Source organism: Tympanuchus pallidicinctus, unplaced genomic scaffold (genome assembly GCF_026119805.1).
Source record: "Tympanuchus pallidicinctus isolate F22 unplaced genomic scaffold, pur_lepc_1.0 scaffold15, whole genome shotgun sequence".
Taxonomy (NCBI): domain Eukaryota; kingdom Metazoa; phylum Chordata; class Aves; order Galliformes; family Phasianidae; genus Tympanuchus; species Tympanuchus pallidicinctus.
In genome coordinates this window covers 10,230,730-10,258,323 of record NW_026294669.1, presented here as the reverse complement: position 1 = coordinate 10,258,323, position 27,594 = coordinate 10,230,730, and the positions used below count along the sequence as shown (strand labels likewise).

At 41.5% G+C, this 27,594-nt stretch overlaps 1 protein-coding gene across 1 annotated transcript in view; it reads left to right on the top strand.

Moving 5' to 3' along the window:
• PDIA5 (protein disulfide isomerase family A member 5) overlaps positions 1-27,594 on the top strand; it is a 92,085-nt gene that overhangs the window by 22,285 nt on the left and 42,206 nt on the right. Inside the window, 8 exon segments of the mRNA XM_052674678.1 lie at positions 2,651-2,734; positions 3,480-3,525; positions 9,518-9,610; positions 10,830-10,890; positions 14,601-14,668; positions 18,702-18,793; positions 18,897-18,968; positions 23,793-23,929. Coding sequence (XP_052530638.1) covers positions 2,651-2,734; positions 3,480-3,525; positions 9,518-9,610; positions 10,830-10,890; positions 14,601-14,668; positions 18,702-18,793; positions 18,897-18,968; positions 23,793-23,929 — 653 coding nt within the window.

Genomic DNA, 27,594 nt, shown 5'->3' with positions numbered 1-27,594 from the left:
AGGCTGTTGGCTGAGATCCAAAGGAGACAAATATCAGAGCAGAGGCTGCATCTGTGTTGATATTTACTCTCATTAAGGATAATGGTCATTACCAAGTGCTATCAGCGCAGGGTTGCTCTTTACAGGTTATTTTTGTCTGGCTGTAAGCAAAAGCAGAAGAAAAAGCAAAATGCATCCATCTCTGCCGTTTCTGCACATCTTTTTATTTTTCATTTTTTCCAAAGAAACATTAATACGACATTTGAATTGGTGGGTCTGGCATGTGCAGAAGTCTGCACTGATGCATGAAAAAATTGTTGATTCATATTTAGAAATCTCCTATTCTGGGAGCTTACTCCTCTTCCATCCCTTGCATCAGTGCACATAGATTGCATAAACAGACTGAATTCCCAATGCACTGGTGCAGACAATCAGACCAATGCATAGCCAGAGAAAGACTGGAGCAAACTGCTGCTTGCCTTCCTGTGATAATGGATGTGCATTCAAGCAGCCACATGGATCTCTACAAATGGAGCAATCCTGAGAGCAGAGCGGGCTCACAGTCTGGTCCTTCCAGTGAAACAGCTGTTCTTATCTTTCCTTTTTTAATAGAAGCTCATGCAAGCAGGAAGAGAATTGGTAGGAGCTGGGGTGCCAGGAGTTGCTAGTGGCTTGCTTGTGAGTGCATCTTGGTAGTAATATTTTGTAGCTTTTCCAATGACAAACCTTGCAAAAGTGTTTTGAGATGAGTAAGCCTTTGAATCTCTTAACTGATATGTGAGGAAAAATTCCCTGTTTCACTCTGGTTTGAAGTTGCCTGAATTGATGGCAGAACTGACAGCAGAATTGTTTCTACACCAGTTTTGGTCCTCTGCTTGTCTCAGGGGTTTGACAGAGCCTGTTGCCAGAGCCAGGTGTTCAGCATTGCATTTGTTCCCTGCTACCGCCTTCTAACCTTTGTCTCTATAAGGCTGAGGTGGAAACTTTTGGGAGTATTCAGAACAGTATTTAGAAATGTTAACTGTGGACTGACATGAGCTGATTGCCAAGCAGTTAACGCCAGCAGTTCCACGAGGTCTTCTCCATGCACCTTGATCTGTGTCTGGGTAAGATGTGAGGGTGGTCAGAAGCTGTGCTGCCTCCTGGTGTTTGTTGACCCTTGAACCTCCTAGTTTTAGTCTATGGGACTGCTGGAGGACTGCAAGTGAGTGAAGGCAGGGAGCTTCTGGCTCCTGGACTTGATGTTGTTGCAGACTTTCTCGGGAAGACTCTAAATCCAGGCTATTGGGATTGTAACTTGGTTTGGTAGGACAGAGATATTTGTGGTGTTGCTTGAGCTATAATCTGACAATGGAGAGCAGACATGAATTCAGTAACGCTCTTACAGAAATATGCTTCTCAACAGCAGAGGCTACAGGCACTTCTTACTGGTAAAGTGGTCACATGCTTCATTAGTTCCTTACAATACTCATTTCATTGTAAAGTTCTGGTATTGGTGCATGTGTCCATATTATACCCTTTCTCATTTCCACCTAAAGATAATCATTGTGGAGATTTCCACAAGGCAGGCTCTCATTTGCAGCACATCGCAAACTTCTTTATTGTTCCAAGGCAGCTGGAGAACACTGGGGGAATTAGAACCAGTGCTGCCAGCAGCCCTTCATTTGGTGAAGCCCTTGTATCTTGGGCTCTCTAATGTGTCTCTAATTGGTTTAAACTTGATGGGTTTCCAGTGTTTCCATTTTCTAAATTGATTTATCTGCACAAAAAGTACAAGATGTCCTCTGCTGGGAACAGGTTTCCAAGGTTTTTAATCTTGTGGTTTGTCGATGCAAAGGATAGTCTCATCAGTGTGGATCATCCACTTCTCTTTGTTGTTCACTGTTTCACACATCTCCCCAGGTCTGTGTCTGGCTTCATATCCACTGCAACTTGAAGCAGACTTAGCTGCGCTCTTGTGTTGTTGAGGACAGCAGTTAGTCGGCACAGACCCTTCCCCTGCCTGCCTCACCAAAGGCACAGTTTGCTCCCATGGCCTTTTTCTTTAGCCTAATTGGGGTTATGCCAGAAACACAAAGTGAACTCTTTCTTTTTACCAGTTTGGAAACCACCACCTTCCCTCTGCCAGCCTGTTGTGGCTCCAGGACACATTCCTCGTACCTAGAGCGAATGGGATTGCTCCAAAATTTGGAACTTTTTAAAGGTGGCCACATGTGATCAGGGCATGGAGATACCATGAAGATATCTTGGTTTTTATCTTCTGCCAGATACAAAACCAGTTCAGCTTTTGTCTTTGAATATTTTCACAAATGGTGCTATTTGATCATCAACGTATCAAGAACACGGACTTCTTAAATGTTGACTTCCTAAATTTTATGTTAACCCCTTGAACAGAATATCATCTGAGGTACCTAGACATGCTAGGATGGACTCATTTTCTGCTGGTTGGAGCCTGACATTGGAATGGAGATTAACACAGTCTGCTGTGTCTTGACCAGGCAAACTGAGGAATTTAATTGTGTTTTCTCCAAAACTTGGTTGAGCAGCTTCTAAATAACCGTTAGGTACTACTAATTGCTTTTGAGGAAGCAGAGCAATGAGTTTTCAGAACTGAATGCATTTGATTTCTTTCTCTTGTAACTGTTTTTCTTCCAATATATGTTTTTTGCAGTGACACTGAGAGCCGAAAATTATGCAAGAAGATGAAAGTAGATCCTAATTCAAAGGAGAAAGGAGTGGAATTACTCCATTATAAGTGAGTGCTGTGCTGGGATTTGTAGTTCCTAATTGTTGATGCCCCTGTTAGGACCATTTGTTTTCCTTGCAGCTCCATTTTGCTATAGCATGAGAAGTTATTTCTACTATGCCCTCTGATATGTGAAATTGCTCGCTGTTTCTTCAGTTTGGAAGCATGTGTTGTAACAGAAGTTAAGATGAATTGTGCTGTTGAAGGGAGTATGTTATCTGGGCTTGTGGGAGAGGTGCCCAATAGACTAAAACTACCCAATGCACAGGGCTGACGGCTGAGATTTGGATCTCTTGCTTTTTCTGTCACTTGCCTACTGGCATGTGTCTTGGACAGTTGACTTCACCACTCTGCTTTCTCTTCTAACTTGAGATAGTACTTTGTGAAGTACTTGGGGAGAGGGAAATGGAATGAGATAGCAAGATATCTTCTTCCTGAGAATAATAGAGTGGGAGTACTGTAAAGTGTAAGAGATACCAAGCAGCTGCATCTCCAAAGATCATGCTTTAGTAAATTTTATTATTAAAGTGTCAGAGAGGAGAGACCTGGTTGCATGACACACTGTTTTCCACCCTGCCTTTATCCTCAGGTTTTTCCTTTTCCTCCCCTGCTTAAATTGCTGTGGTGTAAATTCTGCTGGGTTCTGTGGCTTTGGCAGGATAATTTTACTCTGGTTAGTTAGAAGTGAGGGAGCTGTGTGATTTCCAGCAATGCTACTGTAAGTTAACACTGTTACCCACTCCTTGTTCTACAGGGATGGTGCATTTCATACTGAATATAACAGAGCTGTCACGTTGAAGGTAAATTTAAATATTTGATTATTATTTGGTTAGGTATGGGAGAGAGATTTGTGGGTTAAGAACAGGTGTTGGTATTTCTTCATGCTGAAGGCATGAAAGGGAGGGTGGTTAATCTTCATAAGCAGCTGTCAGAATGACCTAGGGGCTTTTGTGGATGCATGCATCTGCCAACCACAGATTCAGAAAAGCTGTGTATTAACAAGATTGAACCCATGTTAAACAGTCATATAAATTGTGAATTAGCTTCCAAGCTGGTTACAAATAGGGATTTTCTTATTTTCATTACCAGGTGCTACTGATGGCAGTATAACTGAAAGTATTAGCTGATACTGTGTTTTTGGATAGAAATTTCTCTGAGGTTTTTAGGCCTTGCATTTATAAATTTCTAAGAGTTGAGTGGCCTGCTCTTTGATCATGGAACTGCAGTTTTTATGATGTGCCCAGAGTGCAAGAGGGATGAAATGACTTTCCGTTTTCTCTGAATCTTGAGGCAAAGCAATAGGAAGCAGTGTTCTGTGAGCACAGTGGGAAAGATACGCAATTTGACTGATGAGGGGAATGATAGACTGAAAGCACAGTAAGCAAGGTGAAAGTGAGCAGCCTTCCTCAGCTAATCCCCAGTGAGGTGCTTGGAGTATCCTCATATGGGGCATGTGATGATTTGGCTTCCAGAAATGACTTTCACCCAGTTCTGATGGCAATTTGTTTTTCTTCCTCTTCTTCAGCAAACTTGGGCTTTGCATAATCACTGAAGCTTGATGAATCGATTTAGGCTGTCAGAATTAGATTTGTATCCATCTTCTGCCTTGTTCAAGGGTTTGGACTGGAATGGAGAAAAGTCTGTGTGAGATGCTCTGTAAACTCTATTCTGTCAGAGTGGCCACTTCTAAGCATGCTTCCTCTGTTACCTTCCTTCCACAGCCAGAGTTGTTGTGGGGTAGATGATGGAGAGATTTGTCTTGGAAAAAAAATATGGCTTGAATCATCTATTCAGGAGGATTCACGTGAAGTGAGGAGAACAGGAATGTGCATCTTCGCCTCTCCTGCAGCAAAAATGCTGCCTGGGTTGGATAACCCAGCCTTGTCAGCAAACGCCTCAGGCTCCTTGTGTACTTAGTGAGGAAATGCACCTGATGCTTTTTTATTATTTTTTCCTCTTAGTGGGTGGTGGGGTGAAGTAGACTGATTAGTTGCCTGGATGTGGGTGGTTTGAATACTCATTAAAACGTCTTTCCTGCTCTCCATACAACACTGCAACCAGGAATTAGTGCTGTGACTCCTCCTTACAGATAGGATGAACTGGAATGCACCTGCGGAGCCCCAGGGAGTGCTCCAGCTGAGTTGTGATCATAGCAGGACAGGAACCATGTCGTTTATTCTTTTAGTTGCCATTTTGTGATGTATTTTTCCCCTTCCCTCCTGCCTTCAGGTGTTTCTTTCTGGCTGGTGAGAAGAAAGCAGATCTAGAGTGACCCCATAGACACACATGGGATGTGTGAGTTTAGTTTGGACAGAAGAGGTTCTGAAGCTCCTGTCTTCCACGATCTCTACTCCTTAAATTAACTGCCTCTCTGAAACCAACTGCTAATGATTTACAGATTGGGCAGCACATCAGAGCTGGGCAGTGGTGAAAGAATTCAGCTGTTTATTTGTTCTGCTGCTCATGGCTGTTTGAATACTGTTTGTATTTCTCCCTCTGCACCATTTCTCCATGCCTTCTTGTGTTGAGGCAGTGGCACTTCTTTCCTACCTTTAGCTGCGTTTGTGAGAGGTCTCCTAGTGCACTACAAACAGCAAGCAGCAGAGGGATATCATTACATTGAGCTTCATACTCATTTTATGGACAGATGGGCAAAATGAAGAACAGACATTAAAGGACTTGTTTCATGGCAATAAAACTAGGATCTTCTTCCAGGCATTCTGTTGACATTAATATTTGTATGTTGTTTTGGAGAATAGTGGACACAGCTCTGAGGAGGAAATGCTTCATTACTGTAAAAGGATTCTTCTGAAGTAGTCATCAATTTCCTAGATAGGGCTGATCCAGCCGATAGCGTACTTAGGCTTTTAAGAAAAGCTTTTCATTTTTTCAAGTGACTAAATTCTTACGTAATTAGGTCCTTGTGGGTTAACTCTTAGAAAAATGAGGAATGAAGGATAGCTCAGTGCCTGCAGTGGGGAGATGTCAGTAGTCAGAACCCCCTGCTGCTGAGACCTTGGTTAGGATCTGAGCTGTTGGAGTTTCTGATAAAGAAGATGGATGGCAAGGGAATTAAGTTTGATCATTAAAAAACTTTTAAGAATAGTTTAAAAAAAAAAAAAAATCTTTTTAAAGAGTTGAGAAGGCTCACAATACCAGTGGCTTGTCCATATGAAAGCAAGAACCTGTGGGATAACAAATGCAAGAGGAATAGAAGGACACAACTCCTACTGTGCTGATGTATCAGCAGGTTGTTGTAATAGGATTTGAATTACCTGCCTGGATGTGGTTGGCCTGAAAATATTGGCTTAGCAAGAGTGAAAAAGTCAAATGATTAGTAAAGGAACAGAGAGTGGAACGGGAAATGTTACTCCACCATCTGAGTTCATTGTCTTGCATCAAGTACGTAATTCTGGTGGCCACAATGAGTGACACATACCAAGGTACTGTAGAAGAGCAATAACGCTGGATCAGAAGTATCAGTGCCTTGAATATTTGTATTGGGGGTGCTTGAGAAAAAGACAATGGGAGGGGGATTGTGATTAATGGATGTGTAACTGTGAGTAGCTTTAGGAATGGTACAGTTACCTGCTTTTTCTCAAAATGTTGGTGCAAGCGGTGACATTTTGAGGCAGCTGATTTCTAACAACTCTGCAGTGCTTTAAAAAAAAGTTATGGTACACATAGCCATATGTTGTGAAAGCTAAAAATTTAAGTCTTAAAATCAGTGTTTGATAGTCATAAAGTATGTATCCGTTGATAGCAAGCACAGAGGTAAAAATACAACAGCTGGTACAGAGCCAATAAACTCAATTACTTTTTTCCAGAACCTGAGTGTGCAAGATAAAAATGGCTTAGTTTTTCTGCCAGGTATCTGTAGTGAGCTGCTGTTGGATGTCCGAGGTTAGATCACTTTTTGATTTTAGCTGGTTACTTTAACCGCACCATATCCTAATTGCCATACTGTCATAAGGCCAGTATCCAAGCTATGTTTGTTATTCACTGAAGCCTTTTCTGGAGGGTAAAATACAGGGAGAATTTTACTGTCTTTCTAAAATGGAGAAAATTCTTTCAAGTGTAAGCCTTCTGGCAGAGGGAATGGACTAACCCAGTAACTTAGACCAGCTCTAAACTCTGTATCCTTTTCAGGTTTGCTCTTGTAGGATGTGTGTGTGTGTGTAATCAAGGAAAGTTTCCTTATTAGCATCTCTACTGCATTATACTTGAAAGGAGCAAAAAGTGCGTGATGTGTTTCCATATTTATTTTTTCAGGTTAAAACCCATAAATGATAGCCAACTATGGTACTGTTAAAACTAGCTTCATTTTGGCAGCGTCTACTGGACAAAACCACATCCTGTGTTCTACTGAATTGGTGTTTGATGTTCAGAGCTGCTGCAGGGGCTCAGGCAATGGGTAACATAGAATCATAGAATCACCAAGGTTGGAAAAGACCTAAAAGATCATCCAGTCCAACCGTTCACCTATTCCCAATAGCTCCTACTAAACCATGTCCCTCAATACAACATCCAGTCTTTCCTTGAACACCCCCAGGGTCGGTGACTCCACCACCTCCCTGGGCAGTCCGTTCCAGTGCCTGACTACACTTAACAGCCCATTGTGGGCCTGCTGGGGCTGCAGTATCAAAGCAGGTCCTGACCCCATCACGGCAGGGCAAGAGTGGAGCTGGTTCTGCAGCATGGGAGCTGCTGTGCTGTGGCCTGGACCTTGCTCAGGTCTCGAACTCAGAACCCAGGGACAACTGTTTTTCTGCAGTTAGATAATACTGTGGTTTGTTTGTGGGGATTTTTCTTTGCTGTTTAAAAGCGCACAGGAAACTCTCTTCACAGAGTGGAGTAATGAGTGTGAGGCACTGCACTGTCTGCTCATGCCAGAAGACATTACACATCTAATTTTTTCTTTCTTGGCTGAGAGGGAGAAGCTGCAAGAATTAAATCTCTTTAATCCCCCGTTCTCTAACCACATCTGTTTCTACATCACTGAACTTGGCACACAGGAATTTCTTGAAACTAGCAGAGTCGATTGCATTCATTAGCTGTTTAAAATGCTGTCCCCTCTCTCCTCCCCAGCAGAGTACATTTGAGGTCTGTGCAGACCAAAGGCAAGCAGAACTTGATGCGGTGTTCCCAGGGTTGGAATATCTTCCTGGTTTGGTCTTCCTGCCCTCTCCTTTTTCTATATGTTATTAAATTTTCTTACAGCATTGTTTGGGATGCTGATGCCTGTAGCTTTAGAGCTTTTTACAAGTGTAACTGCGTTATAAATTAATCAAACTTCTTGATAGCTCATTTCTCTGCTAATGCCAGATTAAAACAAATTTATTCTATGCAAAGTGTTTGTGGTCCCAAAACAGCTACCTCACCCCTTAGGTCTTCTCGCTAGGTACATTAAGTGCTTTGGTTGTTGTCTAGTGACTAATATATGCTGCCTCTTACTATAAGACAAATCTCTTTAATGTTAGCTAAGCAAGTAGACAGTCATTAATGCAATAATGCTGTAAGCTCTGAATCCTCCCAAGTCTTGTAGTACCAGCTGAGATGCAGGAAGATGGGCTGAACTCTATCTGTTGATAAGCTGTTGGAGTGTTGTACAAGAGCAAACCTACCAAAGACAGAAAGGTGGCAGAAGTGTCTCTTGAGACTGTTTCAGTGGCACGTGTTACCAGGTGTACTGATAACCTGCTCTTGAGAAGGTGGGTTACAAACCTGAATGGCATGGAGCTGTGTCCCTTGGGTCCTGTTGCTGTCACCAGAATAGCACCTTCCCCTTGGACCTCATTGTGTTATTGCAGAGTTCTTGTCTGGGAGTGGATGCATGCCTACAAGTGGTGCCACAGAGAAAGAAAACAAGGTCAATCTGAGCTGTAAGTGATCATAAAAATCTAGGCATTGTGTTTTCTATAGCACAGACATCTGAGGATAAGTGATGAAACTAACACCTTCACATATAGCTGGAAACAGTGGGCAGTGATACTCTGAAATCCGTGGAGAGCCAGCCTCTCACTGACTGAAGTTTTCCTCAAGTTCAGTCTGAAATTTGAACTAGTAGGAAGTATTTTTGTGATAAAGGGAATAAACATGTCAGTCAAGTAGAGTGTGCATATATGTACTCAGCTTATCAAATATTGGAGCTGCAGAATCAAAGTGCTTCACATTTCCTGCTTCTCTTGCTATGTTTCTTTTTTATACTCCTACTTAAAAATCCATTAAGTGCAGTTTCTATTTGAATGGATCATAGGGGAGACTATTGGTGGATTATTTTCCCGTTGACCAAAAGCTCAGTCTGAACTATAAGTTTGGAATTCATTGCTTTTGCTATGTGAGTATCGGTGTGCCCTACAGCTGGTACTTTTGGATCTAAAAGTTACACAGATCCAGTTAATGGCATGGAATGTAACGTCTGCATAGAGAAATCTTTCCTGCTAAGCCAGGGACCAGCTGTGGAAACATTGGACATCTGCTACCACTGAAAGAACTCTCTGAAGGATCCTTGAAATTGTTGACTGTATGTCGGTCCACCTCCACGCAACTTTCCCCAGTTTTGTGATAGAAATAGGCACCATTGAGTGGGTATATCATTTGTGAGGAAGTTAAGCACCAGTGTATCACTTAGTTCTGCAAGAGTAGATTTGTGTGCAACTTCATTATAGCAAAAGAGTGTAAAAATGGAAAAGCAAAAGTGTTTATTGCTTGGGATTCACATGACAGTATTTGATTTGAGTTCAGGTTCTCATTTGTTTTGCTTTAAAAGCTGTTTTTTCCTGTTTCCTACAGTCCATTGTGGCCTTTCTCAAAGATCCAGAAGGTGCTCCATTGTGGGAGGAAGATCCTGAAGCCAAAGACATTGTGCATGTTGACAGTGAAAAGGTATGACAACTGAAGAGATGTTCTGTGCATTTTGTAATTATGTGGGATGTGGGGAGTATGCATGTTTGTATAAACTCATAACAAAGCACCATTATTTCCTTTGGAAGGAAATTCTATAGTACACGGTTGTTAAAGGGACATAATAAAGTTTGTGTATTATGGTAGAGAGAGCAAGGTCTCCTGCTTCCTTCCTTCTTTCTTCTACCCTATGTGTGGTCATGGTATTAGTCTGTGAACTACATAGCAAGCATCAAGTCATTGTGGATGCTGTAATAGAAGAGACGTGCTTGTCTCAAAGTGTAGCAGCTTGCAAGATGCAGTTGCTGCAGGATGCAAGTGGGAGATAAAAATGTTATTCTTAAAACTGCAGGTTGTCATTAGAGCTTAGATTCTCTCATTTGCCTGAGGTCTTCTCAGGAAGTCTGGAGCACGTAGGAGCAAAATTCGGGTCTTGAGTGATTTAACCTTGTACAGTAACCATCTGCAGTGGCAAGTGGGAAAGCTGTAAATAAGATAAAACTACCTTAATAAGCTAGTGCCATCACAGAGCTACCCATGATATTCTCTCTAATATTATCAGCTTGGTCTTTTGTATTACTTTTCTAGTCTATTGATTTTTAAAACTTTAATTGATTGGGCACTAGCTGGTATTTTGTAAAGGGCCTTTTCAATTACCTGGCTTTCATTTTTAATATTAGAAACAGTTATTTTGACATTCTGTTTTTGTAGGAAGATTAATTTTTAATGTTTACCTTATGTACTCTATTATAAGTCTTTCAAGGATTGTGTTCAATTTGAAAACTTGATCTGTTTTTTTCTACCATGCTGGTAGTAAAAAATCTATTCTCATGGCCTATTCTATTTCATAGTGTGGAAATGAAAACTTTGTTACTGAGTCCAACTTATTGAATTAGAATATGTTTTTTTCATTAGGCTGCAGATTCTGAGTTGAGAATGGACCAAACAGTACAACTTTCACATCTTGACACCAAAAATGCTGGTCTTGGCTATTTAGAAATATTTGAGTCTATAAAGTTCTGTCATCTCCTTTCAACTTAAAGTTGAACAGGCAGAAGAAACTCGAGTCTTGTTTGTTTGGGAGTACGACCGCTTCATTTCCCCAAATAAAGGAGAATACTACTAAAATATTGACTTTAAAGTTTAATGAAAGTGTATCTTTATGTAGGTCTGTACTTAGTTTGTTTGGTTCATTCACTAGGAATTACGAAGGCTCCTGAAGAAGGAAGACAAACCCCTTCTGATGATGTTCTATGCTCCATGTAAGTAACGTAGCACATCTTGCTGTCATCTTTACTGAGAAATGTTCAAGTCTGACTGGAAGCCTCCCTTGTGTTTCACTGACACCATCGTATACTGTGGTTATCATTGAAATCCATGTGGTGTTTGCCTGTTTGTATTCAGTTTTCCTCTCATTGTTCGTCTGCTGCATCCTAGGCTGGCAGTTTTTTCCCTTTATCTCAGTCTTGTGATGAGCATCTTGTTTATGTAAGTTTTTTACTTGTTATCCTTCCGAAATATGTATGGTAGTAGACAGAAGAGTGATATGCTGAGCTCATGTGTTAATGCTACTTTCTGAGAGGGTCTAGCCCTCTGGTCTATATGGAGCTGGAATTGCAGATGAATATTGCACGTGCTTTTTACTTTTGCGCTTTGGGCTGCAATATACAACAAGCAGTTATACACAAACAAAAACTCTCTAGAGTAGCCCTGGAATAGAAAGAAGCTCTATCTGCTCTCAGTAACTGCAGGCAGTGGGAACAGTCAAGAGCAGGAATACTTTTTTATTTTACTCCATTCAGGAGATACTCTGGATGTTTCAATTGTCACCAGCAGGAATATCTTGAATGTGGGGTGGCAGGAAGGAAAGAGAACAACTCATTGGGGTTGCTCTGTTTCTTTTGTGACATTGTCACTGCACTGCTCTGAGCTTGTTGTTGCATTGGCTGCTTATTCAGCTTTTGCAGATTTACAACTGGTGACAGGTGTGTGAGAGGCTTTCCAGCTCTTCAAAACAAAATACTGCCAGAACTGTTGCTCAGCTGGAAAGCGGGGCAGCCATGAGAAAGGCATGAATGTGTGCCTTAAGCTGGAAAAACCTCCCAGTGCTGTCCTGATCATGAAATTGATGCAAGGCATTGCTAGCATTTCCTTAGTTGTCTGTCTTCTAAAATGAATGCCCCATGGCAGCAGTATCTAGTATTTGAGTGTATTTTCTCTGGTAATTATTGCCTGAAACGCTATCCTACCCTTTTTCAGTCGCCTCAGAGTACTGCCAAGAAGGCCAGAATGCCCCCAGACTTAGCATGATGCTTCAGTATGAGGGTGTTTTTCCTTTAATTAAATTAGCAGCAGCACGGGGCCTTCACGCTCTGTAGCACCTGCAGGCTGCCCTGGCTATGTCAGCAGGGGGCTACAGGCCTGCTTTGCCTGCCCATTGCCTCGTGGCAAGCGCTCTGCTGCACAGCCCCGCACGGTTTACCTGTATCGTGAATAATTGTTTTCCACAACTGAGTCCCTGCCTTAAATGTGCCTTATCTAGCCTTTGGTTCTCTTTGAACCGTTCCCCCAGAAACCCTCCTCCTTCCAGTTTCTGGTCTTTTGAAGTGGCAAAACACCTGCTAGTCTGCAGTGCTGTAATACCTTTGCTGCTTTCTGAACTGCTGTGAAGGAAGCCTACTTGTAAGGTTTTTTCCCCCTCTGATTTCACGATTCTTAACTCCCTCATCTTTTATTTAATACATGAGACCTTCTGACTTGACTCTTATCCAGTTTTTCTTTCCTTACTCTTGCTCCACTTACTACAGGCAGAATACATCCAGCAGTTGTATTAAAGCACTGGCTTTGGGGAGCTGGAGCTGTGGATTGCTGTCTTGTAGTGTTACTGTTTGTGCCTGGCGGCAGGAAATCCAAACTGATTGCTGAAGGGACTTCTGCTTTTCGTTACGTGCAGGGGGTGAGCCAAGGGGGTCTTTGGCAGGAGAGGACATCGGAGTCTTTGTCTGGGAAGGCACAAGGAGGACAGCTGCCTCATTTTTTCAGCTTCATTGCAAGCTTTGTTGGAAATCCATTGTGGCAGATTCAGGAAATGGATTCTTTGATTACATGCTAGTGCGGAGGGAGATGAAAGTGACTGGAAACTTAAATGTAGTTTCTTTAATATTTCAGGAATGCTTGATCTGAGTGAAACAACTCAGAGCAAAGGCTAGCCTTTTCCTCAGAAGATATTATTACCTGCTATTTGAAGCCCATTCACTCTACTTTTGGACTTTAATATAAGTCAGACAGCACTAAATATGAAAAATTAGGTATACTTACAGGCATTCAGATTTACTTAGAGCTAACTCTGCCGAAGAAGAATCCTGTAAGAGACAGTCTGCATTTGGCAATGAAAATGAGCTGTTCAAAATGTCACTGAAAACAAGACTTTAAAAATGGAGATGTTACCTAGTGGAAAAACTAGTATGTGTTCAATTAAAAAAGCAGACAAAAGCAAGCAAATACTTTTCACTCAGAATGCAAGAAAAAATAACAGATGAGAAATGAGTTTTTTAAGTAACCCTTGAGGTATGCCCCCATGGGTATATATCTGGCTTGTCAGAGTCCTGAACAGCGTAGCGTGAAAATGCATGGTCAGGACAGGTTGCTCTGAGGTAGGTTTAGGATCAGGGAGCCCAAGGCAGCAGAAGGAGCATGAGTGGAAGCTGGGGGAGGAGGCTGGCACATGCCTGAGCTGCAGAAGGGAGTCCAGGGAGGGGTTCCCAAGGGACAGAGATGTGTAGTTGGTGGAAGTTTATGGCCTGAGGCTGTTGAAGAAAACAGAAACAGAGGATTCAGAAGATGGTGTTAATGGCTCATATCTTTTGATGCCTGTCCAGTGGTTTGGATGAAGTTGAGACTTCAGTATACCTCAAATGAGTGGTCCTTGCCCACTAGGAAATCATTGCTTGAACCAGCACTAATTTAACAACCTCAATGGCAACTGGAGCGGAGATATCAAAGGTGAAAAGACCACAGAAATGAGCTCTTTCCTCTGATTAAAGGATGTTCTTTCCAGGCACACAGATGTGATCCTAAACAAGGGGTTGCACAACCTTCTTTTATGAAAGTTATTTTCAAAACCATTCTTTCTTCATCAGAAAGAGTTGACAGTTGTCCTGTGGCAGACCAAGAGTCTCTACAATAACTGCCTGAAGTGCATGGCTGCAGCTTGCTTTGTTTCATGCTCTCTCCCCTCCCTCAGTTCCCAGTGTGCGTGTGCATATTTTACTTGGCAAGGGTGAAACCTACTGCTTACAAGGTGATTTATTGCTAATCTGCTTAGTGCTCAAGAGCGTCATCAAAAAGCTCTTAGTGTACTCCAGCTTGTCTTCCTTCCTTGCTCACTGTTTCTCTTCCTCAGCACATAAAGTTCTTGGATCTTATAAGGGCTGTTGCTTCTCCCAGTTATCATCTCTGTTAACAGTGCACAACTTAACTTTTAAAGTCTGTTTAATCTGTTTATGAAGTGTCTTAAATCAGTTGTAAAACTTTTAAAACTGAGGTGAATCTGAAGTATATCCCCATCTTCCCACTGATAAAAGACTAGTTCTGACTTTCCTGGTCGCTAGAGTGCCCATTCAAAATGCATGAAGCTTTTCATTTGACTTGATGAGTAAAACATCTTTCAGCCCGCATTCCAGAGTGGTTTCAGCCTTGAGCCTGAAGAATATAGATGGTGTCGCTCATTCCAAAACAAGGATGAGAAATGAATAACGTGAAAAACTTTCATGTAACATATAGCATATAACAGGAAGCAATGTCCTTAGAAAATAATAATCGAATAACTAGTGGAAAAAAGACAGGATTGGGGAAAAAAAAAAATAATTATAAAAAATGTGTAGTTTAGTATGCTTTAGAATATAGATCCTGTAGAAGAATCTGAATGGGGTTGTTGACATATTGCTTACGTAATTTCTTTTTCTTTAATCAGGGTGTGGTGTTTGTAAGAGAATGATGCCGTCTTTTCAGCAGGCAGCCACAGAACTGAAGGGTAAATATGTAAGTGAGAAGATAAACTTTATATGAAATACAAAAAACCCTTTTAGACGCTTTTTTTTTTTTTGAGCATTTAAAACCACAAATATTTATTGAAGTGGGGAATTTTTAATTGAGCTAAAGCAAAGCCAGGAATGAATGATGTTGTTCCAGAACCACTCAGGATTCTCTTTTTTTTTTTTTTTTTTTTTTAAAATTCATATTAAAACTTTGAAGAATGAGGTGTTAACTCACTTACCATTTATATCTGGTGTGGCTTCTGTAGGGAAAAATGGGTTCTGACACTGTGTAGTTGATCTGCTCCTAACTGGTTAGTCTGTGGGCTTTGGGCTTCCTCAGCTTGTTTTGATAAGATAAGTAAATGTTTGCCACACTGAATTTTGTTAGCTTTTTGGCTTGGTGTTTCATAGAGGGCTTGAGGATGGATGTCTTTATAGTAATAGTTAATCAACTTTTTCAGTGGAGAGTCAGTGTCATGGGATGGGTATTACCCTTTGTTAGCTTGATTGTTCTCTTAGCAAGTGAGCTTGAGCATTAATAATTAGTTTCACTGTAGCTTTGTTAACAAACAATTTATATTGGGCTGAAATGAAAACAAAATTTGATCCTAATAAAATCATGTTACAGCAATAACAACTTAATTACCTGTTCATACTAATAAGGCATGTTGAGTACTAAGCAAGTTGAAGATGCTTGTCAAGTCAAGATCTTATGCTTTGTGCATAATTTGTGTAATACCCCTAATACTGGAGTGGCACAGAAATAGGCTTATAGTAAGTTCCATAGGTCAGGCTGGATCTGTTCTGATCCTACCCACTGAACCAGTCACTGTAAGAGTTTTCAGGTTTCTTTAGGAGAGGCAGCAAATGATGGGGAAGAAATTAAGCACCACAGTGCATTACTAGGCAGGCTCAGGTGAGCTCATCTCTTAAGCACTGAGTGTGCTCACACTTCCCCAGCTTTTCCCAGCTAGTTGTTTTTCAAGTGTTTTCTTTAAATCCTTGCTTGCTTAGGGCAAAAAGCAGTGGGAGTTGTTCAGATTTATTTAGGATATATATTTTCTAGCATGCTTCTATCCAGCCAGGCAGCACTGAGATTCCCTCTCTCCTTGGAGGAGGGTGTGCTGCTTTCTGTGGAATGGTGCTCCCATCCTGCATGGCAGGTCCATTGTGAGGTGTGGGTGGACAGGAATTAGAAGCATGAACACCTATACAGATAATGTCAGAAAGGAGGGTTATGCCACTGCCTCCAGTGTCTTTCACATGTATCTGTTCATCTACATCTGACCTAATTAGATTTCTGAGTGGGATGTGTACAGAGTTTGTCATTTCTAAAATCTACTGTGCTGTACCCATCATAAATTGTCTGTGCATTGCCCAAAAGCAGCGTTGACCTCCAGATCAGGCATTGCTGGAAAGTTTATGATTGCTTTGGATGGAGTGAAGTTTTGGCCTTTTAATCAGACCTGTTCATTAGCTGTCAGAATGTGCCAGGCTTAAAAGTGATTATTACCACTAGATAGCAGGAAAATGAAATACCATGTGCCTTATTTCATAGACCCTATAAATGAAGAGGTGAACTGTTTCAGTTGTTGGTTGTTACATTCTTTTGGGACTAGTCCTCTTATGTTCCATACTGCTGCTGAAAGGAAAGTTGAGTGGCACATTCAGTATTATGCTTAGAGTTCGCAAATTCTTTCTGCACTGGAAAAGAGCAGCTCCAAGTGAGGTGAAGATGACTTATATTCTTGGCACAAAAGATTCCCATGATTTGTGGCAGGTGGGGTCTGGTGAGTGTCTGTTGCTGGCGCGCTATGGCCCAAATGCTGGGAGGAACTTGTGGTCAGCAAAGAACTTCATCTGCTTAATTTCTGTTGACTTTGAGTGCACCAGAAGGCTTCACCCAGTAAAGAGATGCTTGAGTGTGTTTAAGTGCTTTCTTCTGGTTCTTGTCTTTTTTTTTTTTCTTGTAAAAACTGGAGTCTTTAGAAGCTCCTACCCTTATTTTAGAAAATCAGCTTTGGTTAATGTGTTCATTAAACTTTGCGCTAGGAAGGCTTCAAGTGGTGATGCGAAGCTGAAATCTGAAGCAGCCCTTTTGAAAGGAGTTTTAAGCAATGTGTGAATGTTGTAGGAGAACAGGAATCGTCAGAGTCCTGTAAAATGTGACCGGCTATGGATTTAGATTACAGATAGCTTGTTTGGAAGCAGATGAATTGTTGAAATCTGTCAAATGTCACTGCAGAGATGAAAGGAATAAACTGATCCCCTGTTTGCTCTGGATGTTGCAAGAGGTAATAAATTTCAATTACAGTTAGAGTCTTTCAGTCATTTGCTAAAAGCAAATTAGCTAAACATCTAAACTCAAGTACAGAGGGAGGATCCAGAATTGGGTAGAAAGTGAGCTCATGGCTCCAGCCAGACTCAGTGGTACATAATTATGTGATTATAGGCCAGGTAAAGCATTAACTTTTGTCATTAAAAATGAATCCCATTGTAATGGGCCAGTTATGCTTCATATGATATATGAACACCAGTATGAATCCAGGTCCTTCTCTCTTATCAGTCACCAGTCTGGCTGGACAGAGTTCAGTTGGTCCTGTTGAATTTACCTGTCCTCAAGAGGTGGCATATAGGGTAAGGGAAAGGGAGAATTGATTCTTGGTATCTAAAATGAATTAAGTCAAACTGATTTTTAGAATTACAAGGAAAATTCAAAGAGACTGGACCAGCCAGAATAGATCCTACTTCTGTACTCCTCTCAGTTAACTTTCCTTTCGCCTTTCTCAGGATAGGTGAGAGAAAACAGAATCTTCTTCTGACTTTCCAGCATACTCTTGGAAAAAGTTGACCTTCAAGCAGGGATTGTGTTCTGTAAGATTTATTTCATGCTGGCTCTGAGCACATTTGGTTGGTCTATTCAGTTTGCTGCATCAGGAACCTGGTATTAAATTCTGATGTGATATTTCAGCTCAAAGAAGAAAATCCTGTTTTTGGAGGGGGATGGAGGAGGAGGAGTTTGGATTAAAACCCTGCTGCTGAAATGATTTAAGCTGTCAGTGCCATTAAAACTAAGCTAATCTTAAGGTTGTATCTCGGCAACTGGCTGGTTGGCTGCAGAACAGCCTCAGTGTGAAACTCACACCCATGGAAAATCAGAATTAGTACCATCCTCAGATTTTCAGATGAAAAATCTGAAAGGCAATTGGATAGGGCACAGAGCCCTGAGCCTGGAGCTTGGGGTGGACTGCTGGGTTGGAGGGCGGATTGGAACAGAGCCTGAAGAAAGGGAAGAGCAACTCTGTGTTTCACTGTCTGTGAAATTGCTCGGCTTCCCTACCCACCTTCAAGTATCTGTAAGACAAGGCTATTTCAACTGTCACTGCACCCTACCAGTCAAGCAGCTAATATATTTAAAATGCCAGGTGGAATTTCCAGGGCTCACGGAGCATGTTTTACTTTTACATTGAAGTAATACCTATTTCCCCACCTCCCTTCCCCCCTTCATTCATTAAGCGCAGCTTTAAACTGGGATAAAGCCAGTGCTTGGTCAGGTAGATCTGGATATGAGCTGAGGTTGTAAAATTGTTGCTGGAGTGGAAACCAAAGAAGTGTGGTGGAACTTGTGTCCTGGTTAGTGTTTGGGTATGAACCAAGCTTTGTACTTGCAGAAGAGGAAAAAGATCTAGTTAGAATTGTAGCTTAAAATACAAATACATAAGGAGAGCACAAGTAGTGAGATTGAGAGAATTTCCTTTTGGTGATTCTGTTAGTGGGTAAATAGAAAGAAATGGAGATTCTGCAAGAGAAATGAGTAGGTGACAAGATGAATGGTGTGTGTTTTCTATGGACTAGGCTCAAATATTGCTCTGTCTTCCCTTGGTCAAAATTGGAAACACTTCATTGCCTTTATGAAGTCCCTCTTGTTTTACAGCAATATGAATTAAATCAGAATCTGCCTAGAGCTTGCTTGCTTTTGCTTTGTGATGTTACTACTGCATTTTAGGAATCAATATAATTGTGTTCTGTTTTTTCAGGTTCTTGCAGGAATGAACGTTTACTCTGCTGAATTTGAAAGGATAAAGGAAGAATACAACGTCCGTGGATATCCTACAATCTGCTATTTTGAGTCAGTTACATTTTGCTACTCTTTTGGAAATCATACACTCAACTATAATTGCATGTTCTTATCTTCAAGGCAAGGACTAAACCTTGTTTTGTTGCTTTAATAGGAAAGGAAAGTTCCTGTTCCATTTTGAGAACTACGGTGCTACTGCGGCAGATATAGCAGAGTGGCTGAAAAAGTAAGGCACTGAACTTCATGCACTCTACCTTTTATGTACTTTTCATTATTTACAAAATGTAATGGTTTAGGATCAGCCATCTCTCCCTCATTCCCTCTGCTCAAAAGAGCAAACAAAACTACCCTGCTGAGATTGGCTGAACTAGCACAGAGAGATTGCCTAATGTTTGTTTTTCAGCTTGCATGCCTTGCATTTTACAACTGCATTTCATCTGTAATAGGAGACTGACTGGACTGAAATCAATGCAAATGCACAGATCTTGTCTTCGTTAAAAACGCCAACTTAAATTTCCAGTGATCTTGGGTGCCTGAACTTAATGTCTCATAAAAGGTCTGACTTTGGTTGTTTTATAAAAAATGTATGTGCCAAGTGTGCAGTTTTCTTTGCTTCTTCAGCCTTCGGATGGAGCCTTTAGAGTATCTTGCAGAAACAAGCAGCAGATCAAGGCACCCTGAGTCACTAGTCATTTTCACAAAGTTTGTGTTTCCTGTTGTGACTTGAGTGATGTTGAAAGCATCTTCTTCTGCCTAAAGGCAGCTATTTGCAGTTGTAAATATTCGGGGGGCTGAATGAGCATGTGGGAATAGAATTTGAGAGAGGGAGACAGAACAAGTGTGTTTATGTATGTCTTTTTCTAAATAGTTGGTATTCAGATGGTGCAAATCAGCACATCATTGAAGCTGGTGGAGCAGCTGGAGGGAGCAGAGCTTGTCTAGTGATAGACGATTGCCTTTAGCAGCCAGCTCCAGCTCTCAGGTTTTGTAGAGTTATGAAGGTTCTCCCTTGTTCCTTGCAGCCAAGGAAATGCTGTTAAAATTAAGCTAGTATGAGGAAGTGAAAACTTGGAAAATGTTGCAAGCCATCATGATAATATAGCTTAAGAAAAGTGGCTTACAATAGACATGTTTTACTGCACCCATATGGGGATGTATGAGTCATTCTGGGTAGCCCAGGGTCTTCAGCAGCTGTAGGTTTGGTGGTTCAAGGTTGGGGACCCACAAATATGGTGACAGATAGCATCCCTGTTAGCATCAAGAGGTACAATCATTGAAGGCAAGTGTTGCCCTGTGGATGATAGAGAGATTTAGATGTGGTCTATAAGCTTCATTTAGTTCATTCAGTCTTTCAGATAGAAATGACCAGGATAGCAACTCCAGCAGTGCTGAGGAGGTGATGAGCCCATAGAGCAAGGATGTGACTTCATCACCTGTACTGTATTATGCTTTTTAGTTCTGTGAGGATGTGTTTATCTCTTGGCTACCACATTTGAAACATTAGATGTCTGGGGTGGGCTTTTCCCATGTCTGCATAATATCCAGATAATCCATGTAATATGAAGAGCTTTTCTATCGGTGTTGTGACAGCAAGTGAGCACAGCAAAAGCAAAGCAGAACAGCTGCAAGCTCTTCCCAATGATAATCTTTGCTAACAAGCCACTGTGGGCTTTGGCTGATATTCCAGCAGTCCAGAGGTAAAGGCAGCTGTTTGTCCTCACTTAGCGTTCAGTTGCATGCTTATTAGCTTCCCCGAAGATGATCTGAGCAATAGCCTTCTTGCCCCTGTTTTGTATAATATATATGACTTTTGGGGAAGCCACATTGGGAAATTATGCATACTTAAATCTTGTTAGTAGTTAATGTTGTAATTAAAACTGTATGCAGGGTAAATCTACTACATGCATAATGCTGTATTACTCTGGGGAATCCATAGTATAGTGGTATATACTCAAGTGTGGTATGGCAAGGGCTTTAGGAAAGCCAGACATTGTGATTAGGTAGCTGCAGAAGGCGTATCCTTTGTATTTCAGAATAATACTAAAATTCTCACCAGATACCTCGAGCTAGAATTTAATATCATTACTGTTGTCATTTCCTGTAGTATTGATGTCTTGAGCAGTCTCCTCACTTCTGAGTTAGGAACACTGGCTCCCTTTTCTGAGAACACAACTACAGCGAAACGAGCAGAGAGCTGTGTGCATAGCCATGCAACAAGACCAAACCCAGAATCTAATATTTAGTCTCCAAACTCCCTGGCTGTCAGGTGTAGTTCTGGGTTTCCCATGCTGTGTCGCTTTGGATGATTCTCAAGTGGTGATGTTGGAGCATAGAGGCCGCTGCCAAGATGAAGCTGCTGACCTCAGGAAGTGGCTCTAGTAGGAGCTGCTGACCAGTCAAGCAGGTGTGCTGAGCAGCAGGAGCACAGTGCTGCCTGAGTGTCCATGGCAGGGAAAACCAACTTGTTTTCGTACTGTGCATGCAGGTGCCCTTTTCTGTGCGTTCTCAAAAGGGAATCCAGCAGATGCTGTGCCATGTGAGATGACCTATTTTCTGTGGACATTAGTTAAACACTGCAGAAGTGAGACTGTTTTCTGCTGTCTCCCCTTTGTCTGTTTTGCCCTGTAAATGTTTAGGGTTAAATGCTGAAAGCGATTGATCTGTGCTGATTTGAAGCATAGGACTGCAGAGTTAACAACAGGGGTTAGAATTGTTTAAACTGTACAAAGGATGTTTTTCATGCACTCTCAGAGCAAGAGCTCTACCAGTTTGAAGGGCTGTGGCGCCTTTTTTGTTATTTTGAAGGTACTTCCTTAAGTTGAAGTGTCCTAATGCATCAGCCTAGAGGCCCTTAACCCCCATTAATCTTCCTAATAGGCACAGACTATTATCTTGTGGAGTTTCAGATGTTCTTATGAGGCATGGAGGGAAACCGTCACACACTCTTTATCCAACACAGCATTATTAATATGAGAGATGCTATCTTGTATGTGCCACATTTCTTTTTTAATCTCTCTCATACCGCTGCATCAGTTTGGATGGTAGTGAAGCCAGACAATTTCTTGCTGCCTTCAATAGCTGCTTAGTTTTCTTGCTGTTTTTATGTACTTCTCTTGGGTCTTTACTTAGCACTAACTACTCAATTAAAGCAAGAACTTGTCCTCTGTACTTAATTCAATTAGCTCTTGATAACTCTTCCAGACTTCTGTCATCCTATTTTTGGACTTCAGGCGTTGGATGTGCCTTCTCTCAATTTTAAATGACATTTTAGATTTTGGTGGTTGTCTCCTCCAGGCCTTGAGGTGCTTCTTACCAGCTCCTGTGTAGGCTTATTAGCATGCACAGCATTTTAAAGTGGGCCTTTTGAATAAACATCCTGTGCCCTGCTTTACTGATTCCTTAGTGAAATAGGTCATGCCAGGCCCTGCTGAACACAGCTTTTGTGGTGCTTTGTGGCTGGTGTGTCCATGTTCATCATACTCAGCCAACTCAAACCAACTCTTTTTCCAAATAAATCATGTCATGATATTTTCTGGAAGCCTTCATTTTTCTACCTGTGGATTATTTCTGTCTCTTAGAGGCTTGGCAGTGATGCTCTAGTAAACTTTGTGACATGGCCCCTTACTCATCACAACCCTACCTGTGCTGTGGCCATTTCTGTTACAAACTCTTGTGAATGGTAACCTACTTCTTTTTCTCTTTGAGCTGCTTGGTCACCTTTGACGTTTGTTTCTCAGTTTGTTGATCCTACAGGCAGCATCAGAAATCTGCAGTTTTGCATGTATTGCTTAATATTCTTGGATCAGGCAGATTGCTTACATCAACAGCACTTGCCATCTGAATTTGTGCGTCTCTACTGCTTTTTTTTTTTTTTTTTTTATCAAACTAGGCTTTCAGCCTGGTAATGAGCAAGGCAGAATAAATGAGTTATCATCTGTTTGCCACTCCCTGTTCCAGACAGATAACACAATAATACATTTTAATCAAAAGTAGCAAATGTGTTTTCACGAGGAATGGGGCAACAGCCAGACCTGTACTTTGCCAAAGAATTTGAGGAATTCTGTGGGATATTTGGGACTCATTACTGTACCTGGCAAGGATAAAGTAGCTTTAAAGTTTGGCTCCAAATGTTCCTGTGCTTGGGTGTACTTTATGTGAACAGTGCTTAAATAAATACAACGTCAGTTCACACAGTTTAATTCACGTCTGCCGAATTTTCTTAATAATGTACCTTGATAATAGGAAAAAAAAAACAATTGTTCAGTGGACTGAACTGGTCCAGAGGATCTGAGGTTCAGTTTCCAGATGTACCAGTGTGTCTTTGAGCAGCCTCCCTGGCTGCCAGCCATGAAAGATGGTTAAGCTCATGCACGATCATGGGGGAGTTGGTGCAACATGTCACTTATCTTTTAGATTAAGCATGCAGTCTGAGTAGCTTTGCTGAATTAGACTTGTGAGGACGCTGTCAGGAGAGGACAGATGATTCCCCAGGACAAAGGGTTGTTCAGGGTAAAGCCATGATTTCCTGGGTAAATGTCCTAGTAAATGTTGCTCCTTGGTTCCAGCATTGCAGCTCCTCCTTTCTCTGCTGGCCCTGGTTGTGCTGTCAGTATTCAAGGTGACTGATTAGATTGGCTGTTTCTGTACGCTGTTTTTCTCTTTCATTTGCAGTGACTCTTGTGAACTGCTAAGTGTGAGTGCTTTGAGAAAGGGAGTCTCCTGCTGAGAAGGCTGAAAGAGTAATAGAAAAACACACCTGATTTTTATAATGTAATAACCAAGCAATCTGGTTATCTCTTCGTTCTGTCCCCTTCCATTTTTTATCTGTCCTTGTGAGAGGCTTGTGGAGTTTTTCCTCTCTCCTTCAATTCTGTCTGAGTTTTGGCGTTTATCACTTCTGAATGGGAGCGATTATGGAAGCTGATCAGTAGGGTTACTGTGTCAGACCTCTGTGACCATTTGCACAAAGGTAGTTCCTTGCAGTCAGACTTGCTAAAATTCCTCTCAGCATCAACGAGCTGCTTTTCAGCTGTGTCTGTTTGTCTTGTAGCCCACAGGCACCTCAGCCACAGGCTCCGGAGATTCCCTGGGCAGATGAGGAAAATGTAGTTTATCACCTGACCGATGAGGACTTCGACAAGTTTGTAAAAGATCATTCATCTGTCCTAGTGATGTTCCATGCACCATGTGAGTTTGCTTTTTCTATTCAGTACTCTGATCCAAATGCTTGCAAACAAAATCAATGACAATTTGTTGTGTAGGTTTCACAGGGCCATAAAATCAAAGTCCAGGCATTTCTTGTTTCTTAAGCGCACAAGGTACGATGGGTTTGTAAAGTTGCTGATTTTAAGTTTAGGGCAGAGATGTGCTGCTGGAAGAGGTATTTTGTAGGCTGTCTATTATAATTCAAGAGTGTCATAAAGCTTAAGTAGTTAGATCAACATTGTTTTGTAAGATTATCCCTATTTCTTGTATCTCTGATCTTCAGCTTGTCTTCTGTGCTACTTGCTTTCAAGGCAGCGCTCTGGTTGTTTGAGCTACTTGAGATCTGTGAGCTCGTAAGTCTTTGTTTGCAGCCACAGTTCATTCTCTGGTAAAGTAGAGGGTGATGGTCATTATGTATTTTGCTGCAGGGTGCTAGTAAGTTATGTAAATTCAGAAAGTCTTTTGAAAACTGACTGATAGTGATCTTAATGGCTTTTTGGCTGAGAATGAATGAGGTTAATTTTTCTGGTGCAAAATGCAACAGGTTGCCCTAAGGTATTGCCCTCCAAGCTGTTCCAGCCATGTTGCTCTCCTATATTTTGTATCCTCTGGGTTGATGTGGAGGATTGCATTGTTTGCATGCAAACGATGTAACTTGTTACAGCTGCGTAGCTGGTTCTACCAGTTCTTTGTATCTTTAGCTGAAAGTTCAGGCTCAGATCTGCTGCATTGGATGGTATGTGACTTCCGTCTCTTCTGGCTGCTGGTGCTGCCATTTGCACTTGGATGAGATGGTCTTTTTTTTTTTTTTTTTTTTTTTTTTTTCAGGCAAAAACTGAAAGGGTAGCAGTCTGGAGGTAGGCTGCATGCTCACAGTTAAACAACCGAGGGTCTTGGCACAGAGGCTAAAATCCTGCTTCCCTTCAAGTCAGCAGGATTTAGCACCTAAATGCCTCTTTTGAAGGTCTGCTCATAAGACTTGCTTGGAAAACACAGCATAACAAATTTCCTCTGCCTGATGAAATGTCTGGCCATTTGATCCACGGAAGCAGGTGACTGCTGTTTTGTTGCTGTGTTCATTGGATTGTTTGTAATAATGAAGGCAGGTCTGGAGATTAATGCCTGGTCTGAAAACCAAAGTACAAGTAGCAGAACTGATGAGGCTTGCTTTGCTTAGGGTTCCCCTTCGTTACCCAAATCCTTCCTTCCCCCAGTTTTCTGCACACCCCCGTGTGCAAGAGACAGTGCTGGCTGCTGCTCCTCTGGGCTGCAGAGCAGCTGCTGCCAGGCAGGAGTGTAACGACTGAGCTTCCCTTCTTTTCCTCTGTGCACAAAGGATAAGGGTCTTCTTTGTTTAACCGCAGATTTTTATGGGGATTTATTAGTATTTGAAAGAATTGTTGTTTTTCTGAGTTTGTAATGTGACAAAGGAGTTCAATAATCTATTTAGGAGGAGGCAGAGAGGAGGGAAGAAATCGAAAGTTGGTCCTGTAAACCTTATTCCTTTAGGAAGCCAGATTAAAAATAAATGAATACCTGCAGCTATGATCTAATTTTGTTGTAAATTCAAGTTAGTTTTAAATCCGAACAGAGCTCTGCTCAGTTTTTACGCTTATTTTGTTAATATCCTCTATAGTACACGTGACACAGTTTTAGGGGTGATGTGACCCATCTGGGGAGGAGGAGCACGTCCAGCTGAGTGTTCTGTGCTAAGGTGCAGCAATACTTTGGCATGTGCTGTATTAAATGCTGAGCAGAACTGTTGCAGTCTCCTGACAACGTGTTCCGGCTGCTCAGAATTGAACTAAAGAATGTTATGTACCAGAAAACTCAATTTTAAATGAAACTTGAATATTTAGGGCATGAATAACTCAATATGCTTTATTTTCATTGAAGTGGTGGTGGTGTGCCTACGTGTAGGATCCATCTTGTAAATTTGTAAATGGTCTGTGATTGGAACAATCCTCGTGGGCAACCTCAGTAGAGGGTACAAGGCTTACAAACTAATTAATGACAGACAGCCATCATGAATAGTTATTAATGTGATTTACTGTGATTAAAAGACCTGCTCAGAGCACTTCTTAATTTTGTTAATGGAGTCACCTTAGGAATAATAGGAGATAAATAGCTCTAGGAAAAAAGAGAAAGCAATACAAATGGAGGATGTTGTACTTGTTTTAAATTTTGTGGCTGAGAACATGAGAGTTTTTTCTAAAACAATATGACTTAATTAAAAAAAAAATCAAAACACATATAAGATAGGCCCAGAACTTGGGATATATTTCTTTATAACTAAGACTAAACAAAGACATTTCATTGTTAGCAAGGACTTAGAGTGCTGTGTCCCCATGCAGGATACACATGGACTTTTTAACATGTTATAAATCCTGTGTTTTGGAGAGGCAGAATTGTTTCAGTGATGCTTTAATTACAATTTCATAGTCAGATAGCCAGCGCATTAATATACTGTAATGTTAAGATGCATGTGGGGAAAATGGAAGCTGCAAGTGCTGAAGGTACACTTGAGCCGAACGTATTCATAGTAAATAGCTGTGAACTGCAGAATTAGGTGCTGTGATGTGTGCAACCAATTGGGTCTCCATGCCTGCGGCTACTAATGGTCACCCCTGAGGACCATGCCATCGTGATTCACAATCAGCTGTGCTCAGTAGCCCAACTAGAAGTGTTGCAGCGTTATGTGAAATGAGACCTGGTGTGTAACCAAGTTCAGCTAGAGCAGCTGTGTCTGAGTTAAACGTATCAGGAATGTTTGTCGAATGCAGCTTGCACCTCTTGCTCTCCGAGGCCTTACCTTTCCTGCAGTGATGTAGCACAGCCACCAAACAGAAGATGTGCTGCTTTGGGTAGCTGCTGTTGGCCCTGAGAATCATGGGTGAATGCAGGTGGGATGAGTTTGTCCTGCTTTCATTTTGCAGGTCACTGGGGGCACAGTAGGACTTTTAACCTTCTGAAACTCCTTTGTATAGATTTTAAGAGGATGTTCAGCAAAGCTGAGCATTTAGCAAAGGTCAGCAGCAACTCAAGGAGCTAAGAATCTGAAGGCACGTTTCCTCAGTCACTGCCGAAGAGCAGGCAAGCATTGTGTTCCTTCCTCCTTGAGAATTATGTTGAAATTTTATAAATGCTGGTGGTAAGCGTATGATTATCCTGGGTGCATCCAGACATCCTGAGGGTTCACTCAGCTTTGCTTCTCATGTCATGCAAAACTGTTGATGAAGGTGACTGATCTTGCAGACATTCCAAGTGGGTCTTCTGTGTTGCTACTTGTCACAGAAGAGAATTTGGGTTATAAACTGAAATCTCCAATGTAGCGCTCTACAAATGGAGAGCAAATAAATGTCCCTTTGCCCTGGAGGTTTTGGAGTTGTTGCTTGAATTGGCCTTATTCAGTAGTAACAGTTCAGTCTCTAAAAGAATATGCATCGCACCAAACAAAGGTGTACTACAGCTGTACCACAGCCTCAATAAAGACAGCTCATCATAGCTTTCTGATAGCAGTGAAAATAAGAACTCCATGTCTGTCTGTGCCTCTTGATATCCATGCTATATGCTGATCAGTTTATTTAGATGCCTGAGACGACAGCTGGGTGCTGAGTGTCTCCAAATTTAAGCGATGCTGCCAGTCA